Here is a 19,040-nt window from a genome sequence, read left to right on the forward strand (position 1 = left end):
CGTTTGTTGTATTGCCGAAGGGGATGCGTCGCAACCTACAATTGTGTGTGTGTGTGTGTGTGTGTGTGTGTGGCCTTTTCCAGGATTTGATCATCGGGTGCTCAAGATTATTGATATCCTTGCTTTCTTGGTTTTCAGGTTTATTCCGGCGCGATGAGAATGGGATTGCTACTAGTTATTTTTTGGCCTTCTTGGGATGGGATGAGGATATATGTACAGTGTACAGTTCTTAGGTTCCCTTCTTGCCTCTTGATGCTTTTATGCGGGACAGGCGCCTTTTTTTTATGCTGGTTAGGAAAGGATTTAATGCACCCGACTTCTCTATATTGCTTTTTGTTTTCCGTCTCATTCTTCAACTAATTCTATATTGTATATAGTCACAAGTCTCGTGCAACGGATGAAAATGAAAAAAAAAAAAATCCAACCCATTTTCAACCAAACTCATGGTCACGGTCATGGTCATGACTTCAGCCCAGCCCCGCGCTTCAACCTCCTTGCTAACTCCAAGGTAAACAAAATAGGGACACCCGTCTGTACCTGCACAGTGTCGGCGCGGATATGGTTACTCGTGCTAAGCTGACCCCCGATTTCGGTCTTCCAGTCTTCAACGTCCCACTCGAATCCAGATATCGTGATTCGTGCGGGGCCCAGGATGGGGATTATGCCGACGTTTTCTTCGAGGATGAATTCTTCCTCTTTTGAGTTTCTTGATATTATTTCTGATTGTGGTGATGATGATGATTGGTTTGGTTGTGGTCTGTTCGTCCGCGGGACATGGATGATATTCTTCCCCGGTTGAAGAATAAATGTGATACTTTCCTCGGAGATGAGGTAGATCTTTCCATCAGAGTTCCGTTGTGTCTGTGTTTGAGTCTGATTTTGGCTCTGGCTCTGGCTCTGGCTCACCTCATACAGATGATGGATCTGCGAGAATGCCTGGTCTACGCGGCCGCCCAACCCGCCCAGGACGAGAACGGATAGACGTAACCTCTCGTCAGAGTTCCCATTCTGATGCGCATAACGAGAAAGGATGTCCTCCTCATTCTGACGGATATGGCTAATACTCTTGGTGAAATCTGTTGAGTACTCGTCGTCGATCTCAATGATGTTCACGCCCAGGTTTGCGTAGTGCGTCCGCACCTCTGGGCGGATGGAGTCCAGGTCGCCGATTATGGTTGAGGGAAGCTTTGGATTGCCTGGTTAGTTTCTTTTTACTCTTTGGGGATGAAACTGAACTGGGCTGTTGTTTGGTTGGGAGACGGGTGGATGAAATAGGATACATACATCAAGACTCTCCTCGCCTCGTGACTTCGCGGACTCGAAGAACCAGTTCGCCCCGCCGTCGGCGCAGACGGTTTCAAGGGCTATACATAAATATTAGACTTTAAATGCTCATCTCGAACGCATGTCTGTAAACTTCCACAGTGTACAGGGCGCGGTAACAGTGCAAGTTGATGGGCGTGCAGATGATGCGAGGGATATATGACATACCATGTTTTCGCAAAATGGCGAGTGCAGTCTCGTTGATTGGATGGTTTAGGACCAGAAGCACAAATGGATGCGGTGGGATTGATTCATCCCCGCGGAAGAATTGGGTTGGATCCCATTCCATGGTTAGTGTGGATATTGAGCTGTGTCCGTCTTTCTAGGTGCGGTTTCGTATATCGTGACTGACGGCGCGGTTTAGCCTAAGTTAGACAAACCCTTGGGCTCGGTAGGCAATAATATTCGAAAGATAGCAAATATGATGACTAGGTATATCTATCAAGCTAGTTATATCGGGTTAAGATAAGGTTGAAAATACGACTGATAACTCTTTTTGGCAAGTGGGCGCGTTTGCGATGGCTGTAGATGCTGAGTCAGCAGGTGCCTTCCACCACCAAATTGACATCATTCCTAACACCATGCATGCATTAGTTCATATATAGCTAGCAGACTTGTGGGAACTGGGATAATGATGTATCAGGGTATTGCATTAATACGGCTAATCCTGTTGGGTGGTGTTATTACATGGATAAGGTATCCGTACAAGCTTCCAGTGGAGGAAGTATATATAAGTGGTAGGAGGAGTTGTCCACGTGGGGACTGTTTTAACATGTCCTTATAGATACAACAGGGAAATGACGTAGATAAGACTGTTTTTGTCGCTCTAGTCTTAGGCGGCAGCGAAAATATCCTGGTAGAAGATTTGCGGTGTAGAACGTCAGAATTGCGGGCTGGAAGGATTCGATGATGGGAACTCCAAAGGATAATACAATTCCGAATCCAATTAAGATTCAATCTGACAGAACTAAGGACATGATAGTTAACAAAGTATTAAGTATATTATTTATCCGAATAGTCTAGACTCCCCCGCAGTAGTGAAATATCCAATAACGATAGAAAGAATGAAAGGCAACAGGGAAAACACAAAGCAAAAAGAATTCCGTCTAAGTCATCATTATCGTAAGAGCTTCTGCCTGATCCCAAATCCCCGGAACAGGCTCCCATAGTACGCAGGCAAGCTGGCCCGTGCCGGTGACTGGACAACTACCGAAGAGCCATGTACTCAGCCATGGCCCGGTAATGGAGGGCTGCGTCCTGGTTCTTCGAACTAGCGTTGCTTTTGCTTTTGCTCTTGGAGAGCCACTTGCGCTTGGCCTCCTCCTTCTCTTTTACAACAGTAGATGTGGAGGCACTGGAGTACGTCGATGAGGTATCATCGAAGGGCTTGGTGGAGGTTGTGGTGGAGGACTTGGTGTTGCTGGAAGCCATTGTTGATTGATTGTTTGAGAGAGGCCGGCGTTATATCGAAATGGTATTCTGGAAGTAACCGAAGTGGCTAGAGAGGTTTGAAGTGTTATGGAGGCAACCGAGGGTTGTTTTTCTGGCTTGTGGAGTGTAGTATATAGAGCGCGAGTACAAAGATACTGGAGGGTTGATTTTTGGTGAGAGTCCCCAAAAAGAAATTTTGATTGTTTGAACGATGCTAATATTGCTGATGAGAAGAGGGTCCAGACGAGGGATTGAGTTCCCTATATATACTGCTGCTTGAGCCATCTCGACGCAGGGCTGGTCACATATTTTACTCCGATCAAGCTTCGGAGTTGCCAAGAATATACCAAAGGATGCAAATGACGCAGGCAGAAGGCCAAATTCGAAGGCCCAAAGCTTAGCAATGGGGAATCTGGTTGCAAGATGGTCCCCACCTCCACTGCGAGCGACCAGTCCCCTGCAGAGATTTCAGCCATGGCTGGCTAAACCATTCAAATGTGGTATCGCTGCACGGTCCGGAAGGGCGTGAGCGGGCCTGCCAAAAGAGTGACTCAGGTTACCACGCCCTGCGTCCATTTTCGGCTTCGTATTCGAGAAACAATGATGCCCTTCTTGGCACGCCGCTGGACGAGTCCCCGCCGTTATTACTTGCTATTGGACCGCCAAAGATGTCCTTTCTGGAAGTTAACTCGTCGAATCGTCCCTGGGTCTGGACCGGCTGAATGACTCAGGCCAAAACCACAGCCACCCAAGGAAGATGGATCTGGTGTTCCATCGGGAAATTTGCACGTGGACTCGTAAATGAGCTTGCAGTTTGCAGTTGTTGGGCGTGTTTGTTCCGTTTACTCCGTTTCTCGGTGTTGGACTGTTTGATTACGAATCGGGTCTACTCCGAAGTTGAACTCCGATGTCAAAAAGTGAACTCCGACAGCACGTTATTCCGAGTGAGAAGATCACTGCGCCATGGAAACACCCTCGAAAGGCAGTGAGATGAACGCATTTACAATTGGTTCAAACTCCAAGTCTTGATCCTTTGGAGATCAGGTTGCGTTATTTGTCTCCTGATATTTTCTGGGGCGGACCGAAAGGGAGCCCGACTGGCGGGATCCAGATTAGGGCTAGCGCTTGCAACGACTCCGATATGGGCCATGGCCCTGTCGGATCTTTCTCTATGAAAACAGATGTAGGATTTGCCCCAATATGTTTCATTTTTCTCCTAATATTTACCAAATCATGTGTGTTGAGAGGATATGCTGCCAGTAAATGTAGCGTGGAGTGGTGAGCTGGGAGTTGCACTTCTCGTTATCGTGTCATTTAATTGGCCAGTTAAGTAAATCAAACGTCTTAATCAGCAACTTTAATGCAAGACATAAGTTACACTAATTATGCATCTTATCAGCCAGGCGCGTTCGCGACGCGTCGACGATAAGTTGCAACTTCAACCAGTTGACCTTTCATCAATCCATAAGATATAATATGATTTAATGTTAGATGACGAATTCTTCGCCATTTAATCTTCCCTCATTCGATCCCGCCATCCTTCTACATTCCGAAAATCCTCAAGATATTCCCTCCGAGTCCTTCTCCGACGAGTTCGAAGCGTTGAACTTCGTCCGCTTGGAAAAGACCCGCAACCAAGTCGTGATCCAGCACCGAGCGTGGAATCTATCTGATGTTTTCTGTAGTGACGAGGACGTGAGACCGGGTATGAGACCCTCGCCAACATAAAGGAACACTTCTCATAATTCCAGCAGACACTCCAACAAAACCCCCGAAGGACTCTCGATTGCGAAGCGTGCTCTCCCCAATCCGTGAACAGGCATCTTTTCCGTCTTCGCCACCCACTCCCAAGATGCCGTTCATTTCCTCGCCGGTTGTGTTTCCGTCAAGTGCGCCTTCTCCGGACTCACAGAAACGGAAGAATGGTGAGAATTCACAGTTGACAGAGCCGAAGCGGCAGAAGATTATGGGCGGGTTTTTAGATGACGATGACGATGACGATGGGCTAGAAGCTTTCAATGAGGCACAGCTTCAGAGTCAGCTCAGCATCCAGGAACAACTTGTTGAGCTCCCTAAGATTCCCCAATCTCAGCCTTCCCTGGAGCCTGTGGCACCCGACAACCACGAACCCGAACGCAGAAATGTGGTGGATACGGCTCCTTCATCACCAAGGAGACCGCCTATGTCGGTTCAAATCAAAACTTGCGCTGGGAAGACATTGAATGTGCCTTTGAGGACATCTGGCGCCCGGGTGTCATACGAAAGACTTGTTGCTAGTCGGTCAACCACCGCCCCGGGAAGAGCTCAAAAGAGCTACTATGGAATTGATATCCACAGGCTACTCGATGAGTCTGCAAAGGAAATTGGGCGCACCGAAGCACCCAAATCAGCCCCTGCACCGGCAGTTCAGCCATCCATTGAAACTCCCATTGGCGATAAGAGAAGCAAAAAGCTCTCGACGGCCATGTGGACTGAGAAGTATCGAGCTCGCAAGTATACTGATCTCATTGGAGATGAGCGTACGCATCGATCCATCTTACGGTGGCTTAGGGGATGGGAGCCTATTGTCTACCCGGGTCTTGCTCGGTCCAAGCCGAAGAAGGCGAACTATAACAACGACGAAGAGGAAAGACCTCACCGGAAAGTTTTATTGCTCTGTGGCCCACCCGGACTGGGGAAAACAACCTTGGCCCATGTCTGTGCTAGACAGGCAGGCTACGAGTGCTTAGAAATCAACGCAAGTGACGAGCGTAGCAGAGACGTTGTGAAAGGGAGAATAAGAGACGCACTCGGCACAGAGAATGTCAAGGGAATGAATGTGGAAGTGGGTAACCAGAAAGTGCGCAAAGTTGGGCGACCTGTTTGCGTCGTTGTTGACGAGGTCGACGGAGTCGTCAGCGGATCTGGTGGCTCGGGTGAAGGTGGCTTTATGAAGGCCTTGATCGACCTAGTTCTCCTAGACCAAAAGAATTCCGCCCGCACGTCTGAACAAACGTCTGGTGGGAAGAAAAGAAAAGGCGACAACTTTCGATTTCTCCGCCCACTCATCCTGGTGTGTAATGATGTATATCATTCCAGTTTGCGGCCTCTGAGAACCTCTGCTATCGCGGAGATTGTACACGTACGTCAAGCGCCGTTGGAGAACGTCGTCTCCCGCATGAAGACTATTTTTACAACTGAAGGAATCCCTTCTGACAATGATGGGGTGAGACGACTGTGCGAAGCTTCCTGGGGCCTTTCAAAGAGAAAGCAACGTGGAGTGAGAAATACCGGTGCTGCAGAAGGAGATATCCGGAGTGTCCTTGTAGCAGCTGAGTGGGTAGCTTATAAGCTTCGAAGTGAAAGTTCTGCATCATTGAGGTTGACGCGAAGCTGGCTCGAGCAGCGTGTCCTCGCTGACCCTGGAGGTGGCTCTTTTTTCAAAGGCATGAACCGTGGCGGAGTGCGTGATATCGTGGACCGGGTCTTCACGGAGGGGGCTGGATTTCCAGACATGCCGCTCGGTACTGAATCCTTCCAGGATCCTTACGATCGCTCAGCAGAGGGACCTGCGGATGTTGCGGCCATTAAAAAGCGAAATGCAGTTAGCAAGCTTCGCGAGATGGTCGACGCCAGTGGTGATCATGATCGTTGCACATCTGAGTGCTTCGCTTCATATCCACTACTACCATATCAAGACGACACATTCCTCTCGAAGCCAAACGCTGCTTACGACTGGCTTCACTTCCATGACACTATTTCATCTAGAGTTTATTCCGCTCATGATTGGGAACTCGGGGCATATCTCAGCCAAGCAACATCGGCCTTCCACCTTCTCTTTGCGACCCCTCAAGGGAAAGCTCAAGCCCAATACAAAGAGACAGACGAGGAGGAAGAAGAGGCACACCCGTTCTCTGGACCAAGAGCAGACTACGCAGCCTTTGAAGCTCTCAAACAGAATCAATCCGTTTTATCTGGATTCCAGTCCTCCTTCTCCGCCCCCCTTCTCCGTCTCTTCCGTTCGCCAACCAACCTAGCCACCGAACTCATCCCAAATGTCATCCGAATGCTCTCTCCAGACGTCAAGCCAGTTGTCGTCCGCGGTAGCGAGCAAAAGAGCGTCGCAAGTGTTCGTAAGGAAAGCGAGCGCGCCCTCATTCAATCCGCCGTCCGCGTAATGGCTGGCCTAGGCGTGACCTTTGAGAAAGTCCGCATCGAGAACGAGGGTGGTGCCCATGGCGGATGGGCATACCGAATGGAACCGTAAGTCTATCCCCCACCTTTCCCCCATATCCCTCAAACCTAACCCAACCCAGTCCCCTCGACTCCCTCGTTACATTCGCCAAAGCACCTGGCATCTCCTCAACTACGGCCCCAGTCCGCTACGCCGTCCGCCAAGTCCTCGACCAAGAATACCGCAAGGAATCCATCCGCAAGAACTCCGAGGCCCTATCCTCTATAAAAACGAAGCCCAAGAAATCCTCTACTGACTCCCCCGCCGACGCTGCAAAGTTGAAATCCGGAAACGCGGTGAAGCGAGACTTCTTTGGCCGTATTATCGAGGAGCCACAGAAGCAGGATCAGGACCCGTCGGCGCAGGAAGGAAAACCAAACCCCGCGCAGCAGGAGGCTTTGAATGCGGGCCGTAAGGTTTGGGTTACGTATCACGATGGGTTTTCGAATGCGGTCAGGAAACCGATTTCGTTGACGGAGTTGTTGGGTGGGCTGTAGCCTACTAGTAACTCGTAATTAGTTTGGGAGAGTTACTTGGTGTATAGTTAGTATTATGAGTACTTACGTGAGCGTTGTTATTTCAATATACATATTTACATTGAGCATAAATAATTGATTGAGAATTGTTGGTGTATTTTCAACTCTAGATATACCTAATAGACAGTTGAAACATGGTATACAAATCAAATCAAGCTCATAAAACTATATCAAACAAAATAAGACAACCGATTCCAAACCCTCTAAGCAGACTTCACCTTCTCCGTCAACTCAGGCACCTTCTCAAACAGATCGCCAACGAGGCCAACATCCGCAACCTGGAAGATCGGTGCATCGCCATCCTTGTTAATAGCCGCAATCACCTTGCTGTCCTTCATACCAGCAAGGTGCTGAATCGCACCACTGATACCAACACTCAGGTACAGCTGCGGCGCCACATTCTTACCGGTCTGTCCAACTTGCAGACTGTTATCGGCGAATCCGGAGTCAACGGCCGCACGGGAGGCACCGATAGCCGCGCCCAGCGAGTCGGCAAGGGGAACCATGATGCGGTCGAATTCCTCCTTCGATTTAAGGCCACGGCCACCAGAGACGACACGTGAGGCTGTGGCGAGGTCAGGACGCTCGGACTTGGAGAGCTCCTCGGAGACCCATTCGGTCTGGGCGGGAGCGTTGGGGTCTGCCCCATCGGTGACGGAGGCGGAGCCACCAGTAGGTTCAGCATCTTGGAAGGCTGTGCCACGGACGGTGATGACCTTGATGGGGTCAGTGGATTGAACGGTGAGGATTGCGTTGCCGGCGTAGATGGGGCGGACGAATGCTACACGGGTTTCTGGTCAGCTCGGCTTGAAATGGAATCGCTTGGGAGATGACGACATACTGTCTTCGCTTTCAATGGCGGTGATATCGGAGACTTGTTGGACGTCTAGCAGAGCGGCGACGCGGGGAAGCAGACTCTTCCCGAAGGCACCGTGGCCTGCAATGATGTGTGTGTATTCGCCCTTCTTGATGTTCTCGACGAGGAGGGGGGCGTAGTTCTCGGGGAGGCCCTGGTGTAGATTGGATCAGCATTGATGCTCCCATTGAAGACTTATAGGAGTGCATTTAGCAGGTTATACCTTCTCGTAGGCCTCGCTCTCAACCGCAACAACTTTCTCCACGCCCTTGTACTTGGCCGCCTCGGCAGCCGAGGTCGCTTTCACGCCAGCTCCAGCCACGAACGCCGTCACGGGGCCACCCAACTTCAGAGCTGCAGCAATTGCTGAAACAGAAGATCCCTGGAGCTTGCCATCACGCTGTTCGAGGACTGCGAGGGTGGAGAGCAGGCGAGCGAGGGCAGACTGGTTGAAGGCGAAGGCAGCCCGGGTCGGTGTGAATTGAGCGCGGGCGGCGCGGAGGACGGAGGTTCTAGCTGCGAAGACCATTTTCGTGTATTTCCCTGCTCTTTGATTCCCTGTAGAGAAGAGCAAAGCAGGCGTTGACGGAATGCGAGTGGTGAGGGGAGATGAAGTTAAGGAACTCCGTCAGTGATGAAAGTTTGGAGGTCCGGTAGCGGGATGGTTATCGTCGGCCGCGCCAAGCACCCGCCGATCGGCGGATGGCCTCGGTTATAAGGCGGAAGTCTTCTGGCTGGTTAGCCATCTTGTGGCCAAATCGGCTGACGATTTCAAGATGCCGAGGATCTACGGAGTGGATGGCGAACTTCGAATTCTATACGGACCGATAATAGACATAATAATACGGCATTCGCCAGAAAATCCATGCATAATCGTAGGATTATAGTATGTATGTAATAGCCGATAATACAAGAACCCCCGTCAGGTTGAACTCCGTACAATAATAAATCATGAAAGGGACTTTTTCTTCTTCTTCGCCGGACCAGACGATACTTTGACGGCTGCAGCCTCTCCGTCTTCCAGCGCCTGGGCCTTCTGCTTCTCGAGCTTCTGTTTGCGGGCTGCTAGGGACGAGGCTTCATCGTCATCGTCGGCCTTCTTCTGCTTCCGAGACTTTTTGTTGCCTCCTTCTAAGAGCTTCTGGTCGCCCTCCTCAATCTGCTTCCGCTTCTTGTTCTGCTCGTCAGTTTTGCCATTTTCTACAGCCTCCACGACATCGGTCTCCTCCACCCACAACTCGCTCGCCAGCCAAATCGGCATCGCCATGGTGTTGGCTCCCTTGACATGAAGAGCCTTGATATTCCGCCACCCCTTCGAGATGAACTTATCAGTCAACCCCTGCACCACAGCCTCAATATTCTCAGAGAGCTGCTCAGGCGTAAAGTTCGACGATCCCACGCGGATCGCCGCAGTCGTAGCTGGCGCAAGCTGGACAGGTGCAGAGTTAAGCGCTTTCTCAACTTCCTTCGCAACAACAGCCGGGCTGGCAAACGCAGCGCCGTCATCCTCATTCTTCTTCTGCTTGTCGTCCTTCTTCACCCGCTTCCCATCAGCCTTCTCGATATGCGCAATCTGCACGGGAATCGGCCGCTTGCTAGACTTGTAGAAAACTTTCCCAAGGGTCTTGACCAGACGCATAATAATGCGATCATCAGCCAAGAACACATCGTGCTCAGAAAGCAGCTGTCTCCGGCTCTCAAAGCTCTTATACCTATCTTTCAACTTCGAGTACCCAATGACCTTCTCAATGCGCGAGGACAGATGCTCGGGGAATGACGAGTCGGCAACAATGTTCTTGACAGAACGCTGCGGGTCGGCGGTGATAAGACAGATGCTCAGCGCCGGCGACGCATTCAGCGAATGCGGGATGCTGATTTTGCCTGGCTTCAAACGGTTCTTGTCGACAACGTGCTTTTTCGTCGTGAACACGAGCCATACGGCTTCGTTGTGCAGAGGGGTATCTTCGGCTTCGGAGTCGGAATCATTATCACCAATCAGTGTCTTCTTAGTCGCGGTTGCTTCCCGCTCGGTCTGCTTTGATTTAATGTGTCGTAGGAGTGCAGATGAAGCTTTGGAAACCTAGAGGGAAAAGTTAGATACTGTCAAAGCAAGTTTTTGTCGAGGAATTGGTGATCGTACCTGGCTCTTGTCGAGCTGGTAAGGACTCCCAGTTGTCACCTTTGTGGTGAGAGCCGTTGATGAGCCCATTTTTGATTCTGTAGGGTGTTATGTTATTTCAGACAATTTCAACCGCCTCAAGATTCAGCGATATCGACCGATAAAAAAAAAGTCGGATCACAAAAGCGGTGAAGGTTTCTGCCTGTTGTTGCTTAGTCATTGTTCTAGTCATGTGACTTATCCGGCGGTTCGCTGCTGGTGAGGGGCATTTTGGACTGGTGCTGATATGATATAAAAACTTGTATTCCGAGGCTAGTGGACATGGATAACTGTAATTTGGTGTGCTAAATAATGCGAATGTATGCCAGTTAGAAAGGTTAATAACTTGGCGGTCATTGAGCGGTCATTGAGCTTTCGGTTGTCGATGTATATATAAAATCAATCGGTGTATACTGTATAATAACATTTTTCTAAAGAAAACCTAAACTTCCAATAAATTTCACCTGCGGTTCGAATGTTATTCCTCGCCATATACAACCACATATCAGACAACCAGAGAGCTACAAGGACAAACCATCGCCCCAGCGGAGGAGGCAGAAGCCGCTTCATCAGTATTGTGGAAGGGATGGACTCGCCAGGCATTACTGTGGCTAACTGGGTTACATCAAAATTTCTAGGCGCTCATCTCTCGAAGCTCCAGAGTCCAGACACCTTGTTCCCTTGAAGCGGGCAATAATCCGCGGTGATGTGAGAAGTGTCGGCCAAAACAACGATGGAAACATCCACGAGATTCGAAGGATCTGATAATTCAAACTTCGGGGAAACTCCTGAATGAAGGAAGGCGAGGAGCGGGGTTGAAGCTTTCACTCACCACCCGGCTCAGCTATACTCGTACGGCGTCGAGACTAACGAAGTAATTTCCGGAGATTCGTGGACAGAGACGGCAGCTGCCAGACGGCAGCGACAGACGAGAATTGAGCCGTCGACTCAGTGGCTTGGAAAGCTTGTTCAAAGGTTCTGCCTACGCTAGCGGAAATGATGCACAGTGCTTGTGGATCAGGTGGGTGGCGATCATCTCCTTAATTATCATGTAGTACGTATTGAATATTGATGCAAAGGTCTCGACTTGGAGATGGGGCCTATGCTTTCTTTGTCGAGCACAAGCCTGCAAGAGTTGAAAGAGACCAGGAGTTGAGGCTGGCTATTGAGGGTGGCCGGAGACAGGTCCGGACAGCTCTATCGGTTGTTGATGCAGTCGGCGGATGGAGTATTTGGTTGTCCTTGGTACCTTGAGTTACGTTAGCTCGAGGCCAAACTGTAGAGACCCAGAATTTTTCTAATGGCGTTAAAGCCTGGACTGCAGTGCGATCAACTGAAGAAATTAGGCGTTCTTGATGATTGGGCGATGGATATACTGCTGGTTTTAGCCTGCAGAATATTAATGCAGATGTCGAGGTTATGAATGTGTGGACTCCAAGAGGTCCACTTCACGTCTGATTGATATCCAAAATGTTCTCCTCATCGCCATGTCTACGGAACCTGAGTGTGAACAATCTGCCAAATCTTAAAACGATCAAGACCTGACAACACGCGGCCGCCGCGGAGCCGAAGAATCTTCCGGCGCATCAAGGGTTAATACCACGTCGCATCCCTATGCTGCTGGTAACAATGAAGAATGCCATCTTGCAGCGTCAAGAAACAGAGGAAGGGGCTGAAATTTATACTGCACAGCGTCGATACGGCGAGAGCGGAATAGCGATGCATCCGCAATGTAAAGCCAACAGGAATGGCCCACATAAACTGCATGAGGCTGGCTCCTCACAGGCTGCGTCTTTTCTGAAACCCTCGACTCAAGTGCCGGATTTTTCGTGTTCAAACAAAGCCGCCAACTACGGACGTAGTCGGATTTGTGTTCTGCGAAAAGGCACCCGGGGATTCCGATCTTGAACTTGCGGAGTCGATATTGGAGGTCTTGGAATGTGCTACGAGCTTCCCGTCGAACCTTAATCCAGCCTCGAACACCACAGACTGTACCATGAGTTCAAGGTTTGGTCACTGCTGACTCGACATGCGCTTTCTTACTCGTGGAGAGTTGGAAACTGGTTTGTTTTAATCCCAACGTGCGCGGTTGATGTCATGTGCAGGGATGAGACAGAGGGACTGGGGGATCGCCGAGGAGAACGAACCTCGGGAGTTGCAAAATTGCAAATGAAACAGACCAAAGTTGGAGGAGCGTGACGGCTGCTGATTGGCTTGCCCCTTAAAAGCAGATGGCAAAAAAACCACATCCCCACAGTTGAGTGCTCATAACAGACACCCATTGGCCGACAGTCCGCTGTGCTAATTTCGGAAACGCCAAGCTAAATTTCAGGAACAGGAAGTCCAAACATAGAAAAAAGGTGTGTATTTTCACAGTGAGCGGCGCCCTGGCAGACGGGCCCAGATGCTGTACCAAGGCGCCATATCAGTCTCGCCCTCGTACTAAGAGGATTTGCGTACAAGATTGCCGAATGCGAGCCCCAGTTGTGGGTTTCAGGGTGGACTGTCCCGAAGATGCAAAGACGGGCTCAAAACAAACAGCCTGCGAGAGCTGTCGGCGGGTGGTGGCCACGTCGGCCTCCCCACTCCTGACTGCAAATGATCATAGAGCAGCTGGTTCCATGGATAGTGCTGCTGAAGGGAATTGGGTTTCTGCCTTCCTTGGTAGCGGCCGCGGTACTTGGCGTAAACCCACGGATTGAGGCGCCCACGCCGGTGATTGAGATGGGACCTTGACCAGGGGATGCAACGTCTTTTTCCCTTCATTCTTTGAGGACGGAGTATCAAGTAATTAAAATGACGGGCCAGTGAGCCGCGAGCAGGAAGGCCATGTCTCGAATCGAGCAGTGGAACCCCTGAGTTGACTGGGCAGATTTAGTGCGAGTGGATTGATTGTCATTCGCCGTCCAGCCGGGGCCACACGCAACGCCCACCCTCAGTCTGCCAGGGCTCCTTTTCACGCTTGCCCCCTGGCAGTCAATCCAGCCAATTCAACGCCATTCTATTCCTTCTTTCGTTCCCATTAAGGTTCTCCCTCCTCAGCGTCTCCTTTCCTCAAAACCTCCCCTGCCTCCCTCCATCTTCCTCAGCCTCCCCGACTGTCTCTCACGATTCGTCCCCACGGCTATTGTCCACCCTTGAGCTTTCCCATCCGACCAGAGAGACTCGTTTCTCTTCGTACATTCATTTGGAAGCCTCGTTTCTTTTCTGAAGACCTCTACTTCGCATCTCGGCTCCACCTTACTAAACAACGCGCGAACGAGTTGCCATAAAATTGATGTACGTCGCTCATATCTAGTGTTGATGTTATGCGTGTTGTGTTGTTTCTCCCCCCCAAGCCAGTGGTATCGGCGGTTACGGATGCTCGATCCCACCTGGGCATCTATACCGCATGTGCTTGTCCCGGCGATTTGGGTAGTTGATCGCAAAGACACACCGAGGCGGCTGACCACACTGGAACCTTGATTTATTGGTAATGGTGTACTGACTATTTGCAGCAATTGGTTAGATATATTACCATTTCTGTGATTTATACAAGATGAAGTACTCTTTCGCCCTCACCCTGGCCACGGCCGGGTCCATGGTTGCTGCCCAGCACCAGCACCACCACCGCCACCAGCACCACAACAAGCGTGAAGTTGCTGTTGTTGATGGCCCTACCGTCACCGAATACATGCTCGATGGCAAAGTCATCAGCGCCAAGGACGCCTGCGCTGGTATCAAGGATGGTACTTATGCCTTCAACGACCCCCAGCCCGAAGTCGATCCTTGCCAGCAGACTTACACTCCTACCGTTGCCCCGGCCAAGTTCATTGAGACTTCGACCTCTACCTCTTCTTCGACCACAACCACTAGCTCCACCACCACCACCCAGAGTGCCCCGACAACCTCTTCCACCACTACCCAGGCTCCTACTAGCACTAGCAGTTCCTCTTCTTCCGGTGCTACCGGCTTGGATGCACCGTTCCCTGATGGGGAGCTTGACTGCTCAACTTTCCCATCCGATTATGGTGCCATTGCTGTTGACTACCTCGGCCTTGATGGCTGGACTGGTATCCAGTCCCTCAACTGGGTCAATGGAGTTCTCGGCAAGATCGACACTGCAGTCCAGGGCGGATCTTGCGGCTCGGGCAACATGTGCTCGTACGCCTGTCCCGCTGGTTACCAGAAGTCCCAGTGGCCCGAGGAGCAGGGAAGCTCTGGTGAGTCTATTGGTGGAATCCAATGTAAGGGTGGCAAGCTTTACTTGACAAACAAGAAGCTTTCCGACAAGCTTTGTATCCCTGGTGTGGGTGGTGTTGAGGTCGAGAACACTATTGGCGAGCACGTCGCTGTGTGCCGCACTGACTACCCTGGTGAGTCTTATGTTATCTAGAAGTACAGGTTGTGCTTTTGCTAATATGGATGAACAGGTACTGAAGGTGAAACCGTTCCCCTCAGCCTTAACAGCGGCGAAACCAAGGAATTGACTTGCCCCGACGGCGCGACTTACTACAACTGGGAGGGCAAGACCACCTCCGCCCAATACTATGTCAACCCTGCCGGTGTTTCGACGGAGAAGGGTTGCCAGTGGGGTGACGGCACCGGTAACACCGGTAACAGGGCCCCCATTAACCTCGGTGTCGGTGAGAACAATGGCAAATGGCTCTCGATCTTCCAGAACTCCCCTACCACCAACGCGAAGCTCGACTTCAACATCAAGATTGAGGGTGACAACCTTAGCGGATCCTGCAAGTACGAGAATGGTCAATTCATCTCCGAGACCGGATCCAACTCGGACGGCTGCACGGTAAGCACTCAAGATTTGACCTGTTTTAATCGCGATGTAGACTAACAATCTTGCAGGTGCAAGCCATGTCTGGCAAGGCCGTCTACAAGTTTTACAAATAGAGCCGTCACGATTTCGGTGCGTTCAGCGTTGAATGACCTACTCTACCGGACCAGGCAAATTTGCAAATAGAAGACCCTCCATGCCTGTTCGGTTTTGATACGTATGCTCTCATCTTGACTTCTTTTGTATCTTAGTATATTGTGTCATATGACTTGAAGCCGTGGTTGCCTGCCATTTTTCCACTTCTCGCCCCTTGGTTCAATAGATCGGGGCCTATTTGTGCTTATTTACCTTCTCTGCTGTTAAGTAACTTAAATTTCCTCTTATGTACAAATTTTTAATGCTTTCGTACGGGGGCTAGACCGGGTTATATGCTATTTCGTAAGCTTGTCAACGAGCATGTCTTTTGGGTTGGGACCATCACTTTTCGTATACTAAACCGGCCAAGTCTACAAAGGGCCAACTTAACTGTGCTCGCTGCTGAGCGGGCTTGGGCCAATATTAATGGTTTCAAGTAGGCTGGCGAAATAGCCAGGCACTGAAATTTCTCGCGTAGAGGTGGGGTAGACTATGTAGCAAAATCATTATGTCGAGACTTGAGTGACGACATCAAGCATTCCAGCTAAATGTCATGACCAGCGTGTCGAGGCGCAATGTTGCAATACGTAAGACCTGGTTTCCAAGCCCTCCTTGGCCGATGCAGCAGTAGAAGAATTGTGATGGGCAGCTTCATTCTTGCCCCCGGCGTCGGCGTCGGATTTTAAATTGCCTGCGTGGCTCCCGGTAAGTTACCTCGATTCTTGTCACAGGCGCGTCGCGTCGGGTAACTTGTATACAAGCCCGCCTTTACGTGACGGCCGCGGGGCGCACACTTGGCTGTTCAGGATCGGACAGGAACACCCAACAACTTCAAGAACCACTATAGAGAGCTACGTCCATTTAATTGCTTCTTGTAAATAACTAATTTTAGACATTGTAAAGAGACGTTTTTCCCACTTCATGTCAACGCAAGGAATAAAAAGAGAGCCAATCACAAGCTCATTTTGCGCAGCAGCACATGGCCCGTTCGCCATGCACGGACCAGGCAAACGCGCTCACGTGATCTGGCGCGACTCAAGTCACGAGACCCGGCCCCAAAAAACGCGAGGCACCTGACCTCGAACGCGCCTTGCTGAAGTATACCAGAGGTCGAGCTGAAAGAGGCAGGGTGTGGGATGGTATTTATTGTCGAGATCCTGTGTCATTCCGTCGCTGAATCGCAAATATGCAGTGCAATGCATAGTTCCTGATGATTTGGCTGAGGGATGCGCGCACTGAGTGTGGAGCAGGGCCGGCGCCTATCGAACGCGTCTCGATTCTCCAGCTTGTAAGCGTGCATTTCCGCGCTGGCAGGCTCAGACTCGCCGTTCCGCCAGGGCATTCCCATTCCAATTCCACTACGCACACCATCCTCTCCCTCCCTTTTTCTCTCCAGCGCTCGTTCGGTCTTTTCTGTAGACTCTTTTCGTGTCTCCCAACCTCCTGGTCGTCATCTTGGGTAGGGAAGCTACTAACAGGGCTCTCTTCCTTCCTTTTCGTCCTTAACCAGCTTCCTGTCCTGTCTCTCCTTGCTTGTTTTTTTTTTGCCCTCTCGTGATAAGAGTAGTGTCTTTTGCCCTGTCCTCGACGCGAACTCAATCGAGTCTCAAGTCTCAACTCACCCTCTTTACTCTATATTTGTCCAAAGGTCTGTTGGTCGTTTTCGAGACGTGTGTTTTGTACCATGGAGTCTTCTCCTCCGAGGAGCAACTCGGTTGCTTCTGTGGCAGGCGTGAAGCGTCCAGCGTCTCTACTGCCTGCTTTTGAGCCATTGAGCTCGTCCCCTTCTCTTCCTCGACCACAGAAGCGTGTAGCACGCGAAGATGAGCGTGCCATCTCGACCTATCCCACTCCCGTCCCGACCTCGTCCACCCACATCATGTCGTCTTCGCCTCCTCGGATGGCCCTACCTAATTCCTCATCACGCCGTAACATTCCCTCCGCCCTCTCCGAACGAAGCCCTCTGTCCGCCGTCCCTACCCTGATGCTCTCTGAAAGCGGCGAGCCTCTTACAATGGGAAGATCCAGTCTTTCTTGCCAATACCAGCTCGCTGCCAACCGTATGATCTCGAGAGTGCACGTGAAGGCTACCTACAAGGCTGCCCCCAACCCTTTCGACCGTGACAGGGTGGAGATAATGTGCATGGGATGGAATGGAATTAAGCTTCACTGCCAGGGCAAGACATATGATCTGGCCAAGGGGAAGACATTCACGTCAGACATCAAAGATGCTGACATCATGATCGATGTCCACGACTGCCGCGTTCTGGTCCAATGGCCACGCGGTGACAGGAAGGAAGATGCGTCTACTGACTCGGAGCAAACATGGGAGGAGGCTACGCCAACACGAAAGAAGCAAGCTCGCCGGAGTCTTCAAGACAGCCCCAGTGCTGAGCGTCAACGCCTGGCCTCTCCTGTCTCTCCATCCCCGGCCGCCAAGTCCATGATACCCCCTTCGTCGCCTCTGTATACTCCTACCCGCTCCCGGAATGCTGTTGTTGTGTACGAGGATGAAGCCTCTCCAGTTCGCCGCAGTAGCTCTGGTGAGGCGTTGAATGCATCTTCAAATGTTGCGTCCCTTCAGAGCTCGCAGTCCAGTGACCTGAGCGACTTGAGCAAGCCTGAGGACTTATCAGACCATGACGAGGAAAATGACCCCATCATTCACTCCTTTGGCCCATTCGGTGACAACTTGCTGCCGCGCATGGCTTCGTTTTCTGCCGCCGACTCGCCTCTACGGCCCACGCGCCCTCGAGCTCACTTCCAAGGCCAACCTCTCCAACCCGCTCAGTCCCCGAGACAGCCTTCGAAACCTTTTGAACAACCTGCCGAAGACACAATGAACAAACCAGTGGCCCTGGATGAGGCTTCAGAGGTTGTTCAGAACCACGCCGTCAACCAGCTGGCTTTCTCCCGTCTTTCATCTACCCCTTTCTCCACCATCCTGGACAATCTTCCCGTTTCCCTCTGGAAGGCAGATAGCCAGTCTCGTCACGGGCCCTCAAGAGACGAAATCAGGGTAATCTTGGATTCTACGAAGTGCATCGGGAAGGTTGCACGTGAAGGCAAGGATGCTGCTGGCAAGCCACTCGAGGCTGAATACTATTACATCCCCGACTTTGATGACGATGAACCACGTCGCGAGGCTGTCGTGAGGGACCTGAGAAAGCCCGGACTTCGAAATTGTCGGAAACAACATAAGGTATGCCCTCTATTACTACCCAGGACCCGGCTATGGTTGACACGAATAGCAATATTTCTGGCGCAAACCGAAATAAATATGAAACAATTCAACAAGTATAATATCCCGACATGCGATTCTGTTCTCAGTACATACTTATCCCATAGTTTTGGGCTCCAGTCAATTCCCTTTTTGTTCCTTTCTCAAGGACTGCATAGCGTGGCGTGGGCATACCCAGTCTGACTTTTACGTTTTTATATGAAGGTGTATGATGTATGGAGGTTTGTTTCAGTTTTTCTTTTTACTTGTTACCCTATCTTATCTGGAGGTGCCTTGTATCCGTCTTTGTACAATGTTGTATGCCCAGTCGGCTTGAGACTTGGCCGTGATGCTGTCAATTGCAAACACTCATTGGGCATCAACGGCCTATTGA

General features: G+C 50.8%; 6 protein-coding genes across 6 annotated transcripts; 3 read left to right on the forward strand and 3 right to left on the reverse strand.

Annotated features, from left to right (window-relative positions):
- Window positions 1–49: 49 nt before the first annotated feature.
- On the reverse strand, window positions 50–1,804 carry ASPVEDRAFT_177386 (thiamine diphosphokinase). Its single transcript, XM_040808791.1, has 3 exons — window positions 1,492–1,804; window positions 1,285–1,364; window positions 50–1,185 (listed from the first exon to the last, which is right to left on the reverse strand). Exons 1-3 carry the CDS (start codon window positions 1,610–1,612, stop codon window positions 460–462), a joined length of 927 nt encoding a protein of 308 aa, XP_040672818.1. The 5' UTR covers window positions 1,613–1,804; the 3' UTR covers window positions 50–459.
- Window positions 1,805–4,200: 2,396 nt separating this feature from the next.
- ASPVEDRAFT_46441 (putative sister chromatid cohesion factor (Chl12)) lies at window positions 4,201–7,570 on the forward strand. Its single transcript, XM_040813550.1, has 3 exons — window positions 4,201–4,459; window positions 4,509–6,996; window positions 7,050–7,570. The coding sequence occupies exons 1-3, from the start codon at window positions 4,246–4,248 to the stop codon at window positions 7,462–7,464; spliced, it is 3,117 nt and encodes a 1,038-aa protein (XP_040672819.1). The 5' UTR covers window positions 4,201–4,245; the 3' UTR covers window positions 7,465–7,570.
- On the reverse strand, window positions 7,542–9,027 carry ASPVEDRAFT_46442 (electron transfer flavoprotein subunit alpha/FixB family protein). The gene is made up of 3 exons (XM_040813551.1): window positions 8,583–9,027; window positions 8,345–8,513; window positions 7,542–8,284 (listed from the first exon to the last, which is right to left on the reverse strand). The coding sequence occupies exons 1-3, from the start codon at window positions 8,886–8,888 to the stop codon at window positions 7,707–7,709; spliced, it is 1,053 nt and encodes a 350-aa protein (XP_040672820.1). The 5' UTR covers window positions 8,889–9,027; the 3' UTR covers window positions 7,542–7,706.
- Window positions 9,028–9,161: 134 nt separating this feature from the next.
- Window positions 9,162–10,637, reverse strand: ASPVEDRAFT_46443 (uncharacterized protein). The gene is made up of 2 exons (XM_040813552.1): window positions 10,500–10,637; window positions 9,162–10,439 (listed from the first exon to the last, which is right to left on the reverse strand). Exons 1-2 carry the CDS (start codon window positions 10,566–10,568, stop codon window positions 9,309–9,311), a joined length of 1,200 nt encoding a protein of 399 aa, XP_040672821.1. The 5' UTR covers window positions 10,569–10,637; the 3' UTR covers window positions 9,162–9,308.
- A 3,418-nt stretch (window positions 10,638–14,055) lies between these two features.
- Window positions 14,056–15,407, forward strand: sun1 (SUN family protein UTH1; the record flags this gene model as incomplete). Its single annotated transcript, XM_040810713.1, has 3 exons — window positions 14,056–14,872; window positions 14,930–15,306; window positions 15,363–15,407. The coding sequence occupies 3 exons, from the start codon at window positions 14,056–14,058 to the stop codon at window positions 15,405–15,407; spliced, it is 1,239 nt and encodes a 412-aa protein (XP_040672822.1).
- A 1,703-nt stretch (window positions 15,408–17,110) lies between these two features.
- On the forward strand, window positions 17,111–18,704 carry fhdA (putative transcription factor Tos4; the record flags this gene model as incomplete). Its single annotated transcript, XM_040807716.1, has 2 exons — window positions 17,111–18,628; window positions 18,678–18,704. The coding sequence occupies 2 exons, from the start codon at window positions 17,111–17,113 to the stop codon at window positions 18,702–18,704; spliced, it is 1,545 nt and encodes a 514-aa protein (XP_040672823.1).
- Between the last annotated feature and the right edge of the window lie 336 nt (window positions 18,705–19,040).

The sequence above is a fragment of the Aspergillus versicolor genome (assembly GCF_001890125.1).
Source record: "Aspergillus versicolor CBS 583.65 unplaced genomic scaffold ASPVEscaffold_12, whole genome shotgun sequence".
Classification (NCBI taxonomy): domain Eukaryota; kingdom Fungi; phylum Ascomycota; class Eurotiomycetes; order Eurotiales; family Aspergillaceae; genus Aspergillus; species Aspergillus versicolor.

Coding starts and splice junctions, on each gene's coding strand:
- ASPVEDRAFT_177386 (XM_040808791.1), bottom strand. CDS start 1,612: ATGGAATGGGATCCAACCCAATTCTTCCGCGGGGATGAATCAATCCCA. Junction 1,365..1,491: donor CGCCATTTTGCGAAAACATG/GTATGTCATATA, acceptor ATTTATGTATAG/CCCTTGAAACCGTCTGCGCC. Junction 1,186..1,284: donor GAGGCGAGGAGAGTCTTGAT/GTATGTATCCTA, acceptor GGCAATCCAAAG/CTTCCCTCAACCATAATCGG.
- ASPVEDRAFT_46441 (XM_040813550.1), top strand. CDS start 4,246: ATGACGAATTCTTCGCCATTTAATCTTCCCTCATTCGATCCCGCCATC. Junction 4,460..4,508: donor TGACGAGGACGTGAGACCGG/GTATGAGACCCT, acceptor TAATTCCAGCAG/ACACTCCAACAAAACCCCCG. Junction 6,997..7,049: donor TGGGCATACCGAATGGAACC/GTAAGTCTATCC, acceptor AACCCAACCCAG/TCCCCTCGACTCCCTCGTTA.
- ASPVEDRAFT_46442 (XM_040813551.1), bottom strand. CDS start 8,888: ATGGTCTTCGCAGCTAGAACCTCCGTCCTCCGCGCCGCCCGCGCTCAA. Junction 8,514..8,582: donor AGAGCGAGGCCTACGAGAAG/GTATAACCTGCT, acceptor AATCTACACCAG/GGCCTCCCCGAGAACTACGC. Junction 8,285..8,344: donor CGCCATTGAAAGCGAAGACA/GTATGTCGTCAT, acceptor AAACCCGTGTAG/CATTCGTCCGCCCCATCTAC.
- ASPVEDRAFT_46443 (XM_040813552.1), bottom strand. CDS start 10,568: ATGGGCTCATCAACGGCTCTCACCACAAAGGTGACAACTGGGAGTCCT. Junction 10,440..10,499: donor ACCAGCTCGACAAGAGCCAG/GTACGATCACCA, acceptor TTTTCCCTCTAG/GTTTCCAAAGCTTCATCTGC.